General features: G+C 44.5%; 1 protein-coding gene across 1 annotated transcript in view; it reads right to left on the reverse strand.

Moving 5' to 3' along the window:
- Positions 1 to 1,632: 1,632 nt before the first annotated feature.
- LOC310773969 (CMP-N-acetylneuraminate-beta-galactosamide-alpha-2,3-sialyltransferase 1-like) overlaps positions 1,633 to 12,232 on the reverse strand; it is a 38,847-nt gene continuing 28,247 nt past the window's right edge. The window contains exons 6-9 of the mRNA XM_083634009.1: positions 11,788 to 11,967; positions 9,842 to 9,887; positions 7,955 to 8,074; positions 1,633 to 3,319 (exon numbers count right to left, since the gene is read on the reverse strand). Of these exons, the coding sequence (XP_083490135.1) occupies positions 3,140 to 3,319; positions 7,955 to 8,074; positions 9,842 to 9,887; positions 11,788 to 11,967 (526 nt within the window). The 3' untranslated portion in view covers positions 1,633 to 3,139. The remainder of the gene's footprint in view (positions 3,320 to 7,954; positions 8,075 to 9,841; positions 9,888 to 11,787; positions 11,968 to 12,232) is intronic.

Genomic DNA, 12,232 nt, shown 5'->3' on the forward strand with positions numbered 1-12,232 from the left:
GGTTATACATGGTGTCAGAAGATGTTTCATGACCCTGAGGCTATACATGGTGACAGATGATGTTTCATGACCCTGAGGCTATACATGGTGTCAGAAGATGTTTCATGACCCTGAGGCTATACATGGTGTCAGATGTTTCATGACCCTGAGGCTATACATGGTGTCAGATGTTTCATGACCCTGAGGTTATACATGGTGTCAGAAGATGTTTCATGACCCTGAGGTTATACATGGTGTCAGAAGATGTTTCATGACCCTGAGGCTATACATGGTGACAGATGTTTCATGACCCTGAGGCTATACATGGTGACAGAAGATGTTTCATGACCCTGAGGTTATACATGGTGTCAGAAGATGTTTCATGACCCTGAGGCTATACATGGTGTCAGATGTTTCATGACCTTGAGGCTATACATGGTGTCAGAAGATGTTTCATGACCTTGAGGCTATACATGGTGTCAGAAGATGTTTCATGACCTTGAGGTTATACATGGTGTCAGAACATGTTTCATGACCCTGAGGCTATACATGGTGTCAGATGTTTCATGACCCTGAGGCTATACATGGTGTCAGAAGATGTTTCAAGACCCTGAGGCTATACATGGTGTCAGAAGATGTTTCATGACCCTGAGGCTATACATGGTGTCAGAAGATGTTTCATGACCCTGAGGCTATACATGGTGTCAGAAGATGTTTCATGACCCTGAGGTTATACATGGTGTCAGAAGATGTTTCATGACCCTGAGGCTATACATGGTGTCAGAAGATGTTTCATGACCTTGAGGCTATACATGGTGTCAGAAGATGTTTCATGACCTTGAGGCTATACATGGTGTCAGAAGATGTTTCATGACCTTGAGGTTATACATGGTGTCAGAAGATGTTTCATGACCTTGAGGCTATACATGGTGTCAGTGGCCAAGTGTTTTCCTCTCTCTGTAAAGCTGACATTTGGAAGGTTTGTGTGGGTAACTGACAAAGTAATAAGGTGTCTCTGAACAGGCGCCCTTAACGACTAGAGGAGGAACCACATTAGCAACCAGGATAGTGCATGTTTTTGGTGAAGGGGTTCCTATATGAAGGAAACCCCCGGGAGGCACGGGGAGAACATGCAAACTCCACACAGAAAGGCCCTTTTTGACGACCCCACCCGGGCGGTGGGCACTCGAGGACATGCGGACGGGCACGCATTCCTTCAGCGTTCACAGCGTCCCAGGTGGGAATCGAACCCAGGACCTTCGAGCTGTGAGGCGACAGCGCTTACCACTGCACCACCGTACTCCCAAGGAAGCTTTTTCTAACCTCCGGTATACAAGCTCACATCTGATACGTGCCCAGCATAGGAACAGTCTGCTACTGTTCGCACCTGGAAAGAGATGATTTTGAGAGAAAAGTGAGTGGAAGCATCTTCATTAAGTTTGAACTAATCGGCTCTTCTGATATAAACAGCTCTGTTTCTATGCTCAGGGAACCGCAGAGGCTAAAATAATTGAGGTTTAAAAAACTAGTGAGAGAATTAGGACAGTCAACATGAATGTTAAAATCCCCAAGTATCATCACCTTGTCATATTTGGGCATAATAAGTGAAAGGAGTCCAGTACAATTCATAATTTATTCATTTTCAGAGGGCAATTTGGTTGCAGCAACATACAGATGTGACTCATTTAAGGGCAGTTCACACCAATGATTGGCAACGCAACGAGTTGAAACTTGCAACTGCTTAAAATGCTCTGCAACTCTGGTTACCTTTGAAATGGCTGGAGCCGAGATGAGACGAGTCAGTTTTGTTAATTATTGGTGTAAACTGACCTTTAGTTTCGTAGGTGGCTGCAGTGGGGCTTTCGTTAAGAACAAAGACCATTTTAAAATCAAAAACGTTATTACAAAAGCCCCGACTTTTAAGACTGCAGCAGTACTGCAAAACTAAATGAGTAACATCTGTACAATACATGATACGATCACATAAAACAACACTCTTTGGGAGTCAAAAACATTTACCACAGGGAAGGGTGAGGAACTCAAGGTGCAATAGGTGACAACAATCTGAGATTACAGTCTCAGGTTTTTCTCAGGACTTGTCTACTGAACAGTTCTGACAAACCTGTCTGTTTAACTCCAATCTTTTTTGCTACAATTATGTGTTCAATGCAGTCCTTAACACGTAAGGCAGCAAGCAAACAACATATGACTGAAAAACACAACAGATTCAATGTCCGTCTTCAGTGATTGGTCAATCTGGACACCCAGAGTCGATCAGTCTGACGATTAATAAGACTCTTGGACAGACGGCCGATATCTCTGGGTTTCCGCTGTATCGTGGACGTCTGCGTCAAGACTTCTGCTTCCATGTGACGCGTTTACTGTTTACAGTCCAACTGATGCAGGAATGGAGTTGGAGCTTATCGAGTGTAGGTCCAGATGTCCAGATGACCCTATCGATTCTGACATTCTGAATCCAACCGAAGCTGATGTTACTGGTTTTAGTTGTCAATCTTTTACTGTAGCCAAGCTGCTTAAGGACCAGAGTCATCCTATTTCCTAGCTTGTCCTATTTACTGTTCAAATCCCCAGTTTGTCTGGATGGAAACATCAGTGTGGCTGGCTGGTGATACATTAGATTAAAATAAATGGAAGAATCGATAAATAGAATGAAGTGAAGAAATACAAAATATAAACGTCTGTATGACACCCTCCCAGGCTCCGCCAAACAAAACAGTCAGTCAAGAAGTCAGTGCTGTCGCATCTTTCCATTTTCAATCTGTAAATCTATTATCATGTCAGAGGTGTAGTTGGATCTTGGCCTCCTTCGTTAAGTGGACAGTCTGGGTCAGTAGGTCTGTCAGTTGGCTAGTCAGTCAGTAGGCCTGTTATTTGGTCAGTCAGTAGGCCTGTCAGTGAGTTGGTTAGTAGGCCTGTCAGTTGGTCAGTCAGTAGGCCTGTCAGTTGGTCAGTCAGTAGGCCTGTCAGTTGGTCAGTCAGTTGTTCAGTCAGTAGGCCTGTCAGTTGGTCAGTCGGTAGGCCTGTCAGTAGGCCTGTCAGTTGTTCAGTTAGTAGGCCTGTCAGCTGGTCAGTCAGTAGGTCAGTCAGTAGCCTTGTCAGTTGGTCAGTCAGTAGGCTTGTCAGTAGTTCAGCAGGCCTGTCAGAGGTGCAGGCTGATCTTGCCCTCATTGGCCAGCTGCTCGATGACTTGGAATTCAATATTGGCAGGGTGGTGAGTGCGAGTGGCGAGCTTCACATTCACTCTACCGCCGTAGGAGATGTCCTCGAAGTAGTGATGCCAGACCCCATGCTGGTTGGCGCCATAGCCGAACACTGACACCTGCACACATAGACAGGATATACTATATAACATACTGTTTAATGTTAAAATATAATGTGATATACTAGAACTTCATACCTCTAACATGTAGTGACACATGATGGCCCCAACTACCTCTGCCAGGGCTTGTGGTGTCTCTAACACTGAAGTGTTATCAGGGCGAGTCAGGGAGCCATCAGAGTAACTGGGAAGTGTTATCAGGGCGAGTCAGGGAGTCATCAGAGTAACTGGGAAGTGTTATCAGGGCGAGTCAGGGAGTCATCAGAGTAACTGCAAAGTGTTATCAGGGCGAGTCAGGGAGTCATCAGAATAACTGAAGTGTTATCAGGGCGAGTCAGGGAGTCATCAGAGTAACTGTGAAGTGTTATCAGGGCGAGACAGGGAGTCATCAGAGTAACTGAAGTGTTATCAGGGCGAGTCAGGGAGCCATCAGAGTAACTGGGAAGTGTTATCAGGGCGAGTCAGGGAGTCATCAGAGTAACTGGGAAGTGTTATCAGGGCGAGTCAGGGAGTCATCAGAGTAACTGGGAAGTGTTATCAGGGCGAGTCAGGGAGTCATCAGAGTAACTGGGAAGTGTTATCAGGGCGAGTCAGGGAGTCATCAGAGTAACTGGGAAGTGTTATCAGGGTGAGTCAGGGAGTCATCAGAGTAACTGCGAAGTGTTATCAGGGCGAGTCAGGGAGTCATCAGAGTAACTGAAGTGTTATCAGGGCGAGTCAGGGAGTCATCAGAGTAACTGCGAAGTGTTATCAGGGCGAGTCAGGGAGTCATCAGAGTAACTGCGAAGTGTTATCAGGGCAAGTCAAGGAGTCAGAGTACCTGGGAAGTGTTATAAGGGCGATTCAGGGAGTCATCAGAATAACAAGTGTTATCAGGGCGAGTCAGGGAGTCATCAGAGTAACTGTGAAGTGTTATCAGGGCGAGTCAGGGAGTCAGAGTAACTGAAGTGTTATCAGGGCGAGTCAGGGAGTCATCAGAATAACAAGTGTTATCAGGGCGAGTCAGGGAGTCATCAGAGTAACTGGGAAGTGTTATCAGGACGAGTCAGGGAGTCAGAGTAACTGGGAAGTGTTATCAGGGCGAGTCAGGGAGTCAGAGTACCTGGGAAGTGTTATCAGGGTGAGTCAGGGAGTCATCAGAGTAACTGGGAATTGTTATCAGGGCGAGACAGGGAGTCAGAGTACCTGGGAAGTGTTATCAGGGCAAGTCAGGGAGTCATCAGAGTAACTGCGAAGTGTTATGAGGGCGAGTCAGGGCGCCATCAGAGTAACTGCGAAGTGTTATCAGGGCGAGTCAGGGAGTCATCAGAAGTGAAGTGAAGTGTTATCAGGGCGAGTCAGGGAGTCATCAGAATAACTGAAGTGTTATCAGGGCGAGTCAGGGAGTCATCAGAGTAACTGGGAAGTGTTATCAGGGCGAGTCAGGGAGTCATCAGAGTAACTGGGAAGTGTTATCAGGGTGAGTCAGGGAGCCATCAGAGTAACTGGGAAGTGTTATCAGGGCGAGTCAGGGAGTCATCAGAGTAACTGGGAAGTGTTATCAGGGCGAGTCAGGGAGTCATCAGAGTAACTGGGAAGTGTTATCAGGGCGAGTCAGGGAGTCATCAGAGTAACTGGGAAGTGTTATCAGGGCGAGTCAGGGAGTAATCAGAGTAACTGGGAAGTGTTATCAGGGTGAGTCAGGGAGTCATCAGAGTAACTGCGAAGTGTTATCAGGGCGAGTCAGGGAGTCATCAGAGTAACTGAAGTGTTATCAGGGCGAGTCAGGGAGTCATCAGAGTAACTGCGAAGTGTTATCAGGGCGAGTCAGGGCGTCATCAGAGTAACTGCGAAGTGTTATCAGGGCGAGTCAGGGAGTCATCAGAGTAACTGAAGTGTTATCAGGGCGAGTCAGGGAGTCATCAGAGTAACTGCGAAGTGTTATCAGGGCAAGTCAGGGAGTCATCAGAGTAACTGGGAAGTGTTATCAGGGCGAGTCAGGGAGTCATCAGAGTAACTGCGAAGTGTTATCAGGGCAAGTCAAGGAGTCAGAGTACCTGGGAAGTGTTATCAGGGCGAGTCAGGGAGTCATCAGAGTAACTGGGAAGTGTTATCAGGACGAGTCAGGGAGTCAGAGTAACTGGGAAGTGTTATCAGGGCGAGACAGGGAGTCAGAGTACCTGGGAAGTGTTATCAGGGCGAGTCAGGGAGTCATCAGAGTAACTGGGAATTGTTATCAGGGCGAGACAGGGAGTCAGAGTACCTGGGAAGTGTTATCAGGGCAAGTCAGGGAGTCATCAGAGTAACTGGGAAGTGTTATGAGGGCGAGTTAGGGAGTCATCAGAGTAACTGGGAAGTGTTATCAGGGCGAGTTAGGGAGTCATCATAGTAACTGGGCAGTGTTATCAGGGCGAGTCAGGGAGTCATCAGAATAACTGACGTGTTAGGGCAAGTCAGGGAGTCATCAGAGTAACTGAAGTGTTATCAGGGCGAGTCAGAGTAACTAGGAAGTGCTATCAGGGCGAGTTAGGGAGTCATAGTAACTGGGAAGTGTTATCAGGGCGAGTCAGGGAGTCATCAGAATAACTGCGAAGTGTTATCAGGGCGAGTCAGGGAGTCAGAGTAACTGGGAAGTGTTATCAGGGCGAGTCAGGGAGTCAGGGTAACTGGGAAGTGTTATCAGGGCGAGTCAGGGAGTCATCAGAGTAACCGGGAAGTGTTATCAGGGCTAGTCAGGGAGTCAGAGTACCTGGGAAGTGTTATCAGAGCGAGTCAGGGAGTCATCAGAGTAACTGGGAAGTGTTATCAGGACGAGTCAGGGAGTCAGAGTACCTGGGAAGTGTTAAAGGGGCGAGTCAGAGTAACTGGGAATTGTTATCAGAGCGAGACAAGGAGTCAGAGTACCTGGTAATTGTTATCAGGGCAAGTCAGGGAGTCATCAGAGTAACTGGGAAGTGTTATCAGGGCGAGTTAGGGAGTCATCATAGTAACTGGGAAGTGTTATCAGGGCGAGTCAGGGAGTCATCAGAGTAACTGGGAATTGTTATCAGGGCGAGTCAGGGAGTCATCAGAGTAACTGGGAAGTGTTATCAGGGTGAGTTAGGGAGTCATCATAGTAACTGGGAAGTGTTATCAGGGCAAGTTAGGGAGTCATCAGAGTAACTGGGAAGTGTTATCAGGGCGAGTTAGGGAGTCATCATAGTAACTGGGAAGTGTTATCAGGGCGAGTTAGGGAGTCATCAGAGTAACTGGGAAGTGTTATCAGGGCGAGTTAGGGAGTCATCAGAGTAACTGGGAAGTGTTATCAGGGCGAGTTAGGGAGTCAGTAACTGGGAAGTGTTATCAGGGCGAGTCAGGGAGTCATCATAATTCAAATTAATAACTCATTAAATAACTCAAATCAACTCAATAACTGTCAAACTAGATGACGGTTTTGAAGTCATTCATCTAGTTTGACAGTTATTGAGAGTTGATTTGAGTTAATGAGTTATTAATTTGAGTTAGTGTGGACCAGTGATGTCACTGGTCCACACTTTAACACTCAATAAATGTCAAATTAAATGACAGACTTCAAAACAGTTTACAGTTTTCTGATATACTACTGATGTTCTAATGATACAAAGCTGGTTGAAAATGGGCGGAGTGTTCCTTTAACTTCTAAGGAAAATCTTAACTCAAGTTGTTTTGTGCAACCTGCCCCGCTCTTTATTTTATTATTTTTACAGCCAACAATTGAAACAATTTTCATATACTTACAGCTCGATCCCACCTGGAACATCACGTACGCGTTCCAGCTCCGACGCGGTCGTCGGAGCTGCTCGCGGGCATTTTAATCAATGCGTGTGATCCCACCAGGCACGTAACGGGACGTATCAGAAGCGTCCCAGAAGCGGCTCGGCGCCCCGCTCCGCTAAAGATACGCGGCAGTTCTATTTTTCACAGATGCCGCCTGGAAGCTGCGTCAAGCTGCACAGAGCAGATCGTTCAGGCCGGAAGTCAGACACAGCAACTGCACGAGAATCCGGTCGATTTTCATAATAAAGCACCGTGTGCAGACCCAATACAGACTCCTTCTCCTTCTCCCCCCCTCCCTCTATAGTCTTTCAAGTAGACAAGAAATGCAAGAGTTATCCTCCTGCTAACAGGCACAGTAGGCCTATGACAAATAAATAAATCATTTCAGCCTACTTACTCATGGTAGGAGCGCACAAATCAAGGGAAAATGACCAAATCAAAAGCAAGTCAACGACAGACTGTGTTGTTTGTGTGTTGTGCTCTTTACATCCACCATGTTGTACACACAGTATCGCGCGATCTCGTAAATCCCGCGCGATCTTGCATCCAGCTGCAGGCAGCGCTCGGAAGCGCTCCACTTCTGAAACGTGTGCAGTGGGACATGCCGATGTGCAGAGGACGGAGCAAAGCCGCGGCGTAGCCGGAACGCTGCGCAGACGGGCCTGGTGGGACCAAGGTGTTATACTACATGACACTACAATCATATTACATCTTACTCCATCATACTACAGTATTAACATATTTCATCATAGTGGATTATATGACATTATATAGTACTATGATAAATTATCAAACCGAACATGATTTTCTTATTATCCTTTAACATGCTATACCATGTCATACCATAGTATGACCACACACCTGGTCACACATGTGCAGGGAGAATATCAGGGTCAACATGCCGGTGGATGGGTAGTCGCCGTGATGCTCATTCCAATGGTCATGAACGTACTTAAGAAACACCGGGTTCACGACCAGAATCTACACACACACACACACACACACACACACACACACACGCACACACACGTGATCATTCCAGTCCTGTGTCCTTTTTTACAACCTGGACACAGGTTGCGTCCAGGTTGTGTGATATTGCTTAAACGTACATGTATGACAATTCAATTCTGAGTCAAGCTGGCAAATAGTAGCTAGCTAGCTGTTAGCTACGTTAGCTAAGCTCGCTGCCTGCTGGCTGTAACCACATTCGTCAGGCTCAAAACACCACTGAGTGACCAAAACATTCGCTTTTTATTAACCATTTTGAGTCACCCTCTTTCCAACGGGGCATCAGTGACTTGTGGGGTGCTCCAGGGCTCGGTGGTGGGACCATTGTTGTTTATTTTATGTATGAATAACATTTGTGAAGTGTCTAAATTACTCAAATCAATCATATTTGCAGACGATACTCATTTATTTTGCTGTGGTAAGAACCTTGATCAACTTTTGGATACTGTGGAAACTGAATTAATCAAGCTAAAGAGATGGTTTGACTAACAAACTAACACTGAACTTAAGTAAAACATAATCTTTAGGAATCGTGCAATCAACTCTAACAAGAAACTCATGATAAATGGAGTAGAAATTGAAAGAGTATTTGAAATCAAATTTCTGGGAGTTATAATAGATAAATTGTGCTGGAAACCACACACAAATTATATAAAAGCTAAATTATCAAAATCAATTGCAATATTATACAAAGTCAAAGGTATTCTCAATCAAACTTCATTATTCACACTTTACTGTTCCTTTATACACCCATACATCACCTACTGTGTGGAAGTGTGGGGAAACACAAAATCTAACACTACTCCAATCTTCATCCTTCAAAAGAGAGCCATAAGAATTATAAACAAAACTACTTACAGAGAACCGACAAACCCATACTTTATCAAACTAAAAACACTGACATTTAAAGACCTGGTTGCCTACAGAACGGTTCAAATCATGTACAGAGCCAAAAACCAATTACTACCTAACAGTATCCAAAAGTTGTTTCAAATGAGAGAAAGTCATCATGACTTAAGAAGAGGAACCTGGTTGTTCAAAAAATAACTGGTCAGGACAAATACAAAATATCACTGTATTAGCACTAAAGGAGTTAATCTGTGGAATAACTGAGGAATTGATGTCATGTAGATCACTTAATCAATTCAAACAGATTTGATATTAAATAGATACAGAATGGATTTTATAACGTAACTATGTTCGATTCAATTGTGATTGTTTGTAAATGTGTATGTGGGACTGTGTGTGTGTGTGTGTGTGTGTGTGTGTGTGTGTGTGTGTGTGTGTGTGTGTGTGTGTGTGTGTGTACCTATGTGTGTAAGTATGTTTATATAGTATGCTACAAATATTAGGTGCAACTCTATAGTATGTGATAATATTATGGAAACAATTTGAGTATGCACATCTCATATATTATTACAGTAGTACAACATGTTATTACATTATAATTCTTCTACTTTCAGATTAAGCCTATGATATAAAACAAGGGGTAGGACATGATAAGTATTTACTTCTTCCTACTCCTTTTCGGGCATGATATACAAATGTAAATTGCTGTATACTGTATGCTGTGAACTCTAATTGACTATTCTTGCTTTTACATGTTCTTGCCTATATTCCTTTTATTCTTTATGGGGTTTTTTCCCACCATGTTCGAAATAAATCTAATGTAATCTAAAATGAATAAGTAAATAAAAAACAAACTATAAAAATGCATGGAATATTCTGTAGGAAGCCTACCTTGTCTTTATCAGCCTTCACTCTGGCTCGAACTTTTACGTAGGTCCTGAGAACACACACACACACACACACACACACACACACACAGAGCGAACAGAATGAATATGTTTGTTAAAGATGGCATGAAATGGGTCTCAGAGGGCCTGTGTGACGTAGTGGTAATTTCGTTGGTGAAAACTATGATGAAAAATGTTCGTTGAACGTTTTCCCCCCAAGACTAAGACGAGACTTAGTCGACTAAAACTTGACTAAACAAAAACAGGATGAGGCTGACTAAATATTTGACACAGGACAAAGACTAAATAAAAAAATAAACAAAATGAACACTAATTATCAATGCAGCAGTTCAGTTTCCTGTGCTGCAGCATCATAGATGTAACTGACATTTACAGTAGCTGTCTTAAAAACACATTTACAGAGATCTCAGTTACAACAGGACCTGCCCAGTCTTAGCTAAGGGTCTTATCTATTCACCACGCCCACTTTTTCTCTCTTCCGCGTTCGACGCAAACGTATTTGTTCTTCCGGTTCAGCGCTAGTTGCCTACTGTGGCTAATATTAGCCGCTAGTTAGTTATGTTATATTGGGTTGGCAAATTATGAAAATATCGTGACCCTTTATTAAGATGTGATCCATTTTGAGACCTTGGATTAATTGAGGAAAGATCGATAATAGCCGAGTTTGTAGCCGACGAAGCAGAAAGAACTCGACGACATGAAAGCAGCCGCCGCGCAACGCATCCAGAGCAGTAAAACTGTTGTCCAGTCGCGCACCGGCACACGCGTGTGTGTCTGTGAGAGAGAAGGAGACGAGTTTGGACACCTTGGAGAGCTCTGCTGCGCTCATCGTGAATCCAGAGACATATTACATTAAATTGGCCGTTTGTGGGCTGCTGGGTTGGGTTGGGTTCTGGGTTTTCAGATATTTTAACAGGACTGGCTCCGATGACAGGTTGGGTTGGTGCGGGTGTTAAAAAACCCTGACCCGCGCATCACTATTACTCACACATTTAAAAGTACTCAAGTAGAATATCTATTATTACAATTACTCAAGTAAGAGTAAAAGTATAGCATTATAAAAATACTTAGAAAGTACAAATCCTTAAAAAAAACTACAAGTAGTTAGGTTAAGCTAGTTAAGTTAAGTAAAAAAAACTACTCAAGTAGTTGTACTCGAGTAGTACAGTTGAGTATTGTCCACCTCTGACAGGCAATCTCTTTTTGGCACGACACGACAGATGGGAGAAAACAAAGCTAACAGCCAAACCGCAATAGCCTGCTAAACCAGCCAGCCACGTGAACTCGCATTTCATTTTGTTCTACCAGACCGTCTGGCCTCAACTCTGGGAGGCTTTCTGCAGAGACTGCAAAGTGGACGAGCCAATCAGCGACCCGCCTCGTAGCTGACATCGTAACCGGCCAATCAGGAACGTCACTATCAAAACGGTAATGGCCGCCTCCTTGCCTGTCCGCCCCCTAGGTGTAATGTCAGCGTTTGTCTAGTTTAAAACAGCCATAAAGTCCAGTTTTTGCAGAAATAGACTCAATAACAACAATTAAACAAGTACAGGAGTATGCAACAGCGGCGTTTCTGGGCAGTTGGAAAGAAGGTGAAGAGGGGGACTTCCATTCTTTCAGAATGAGTGTTTTTGGCCCAGAATCCTGTCAGGGGAGGACACATTCTTCCACTTGCATTTCTGACAATTATTGTCATTATTTACTTTACTACTTTCATATACACAACCTCATCATGCATGGCTTCACACACACCCTATTATACACATGCACTCACAGACTTTTCCACAGACGTCAGCGCTTTGTAGTTTGTAGTGTGAAATTTCTCATAACACTGTATATTGCGTACACATATATTTATGGGTCAGATATCCAAATATATTTCTGTATGTACATAATACATAAATGATATATTCCCAGATAATACATTACATTGCGATGCTTCCGGTGGACAGTGCGCTGGTCAGCCACCGTAGGTCTCTCAGTTTGTAGGGCAGCAGCACGAGGCGGACGCCCTGCTCAAGATCCACCGCACTCTCCGGGTACAGGAAGTGATGTGTAGTCCGATTCCCAACATCCTCCTCAAAACCTCGCGTCACCGCCCTGTTCATACTGAGGATGAGGGTGACATCATCATATTAACCTCGCGTCACCGCCCTGTTCATACTGAGGATGAGGGTGACATCATATTAACCTCGCGTCACCGCCCTGTTCATACTGAGGATGAGGGTGACATCATCATATTAACCTCGCGTCACCGCCCTGTTCATACTGAGGATGAGGGTGACATCATATTAACCTCGCGTCACCGCCCTGTTCATACTGAGGATGAGGGTGACATCATATTAACCTCGCGTCACCGCCCTGTTCATACTGA

This window comes from Poromitra crassiceps (assembly GCF_964638095.1).
Source record: "Poromitra crassiceps genome assembly, chromosome: 3".
NCBI lineage: Eukaryota > Metazoa > Chordata > Actinopteri > Beryciformes > Melamphaidae > Poromitra > Poromitra crassiceps.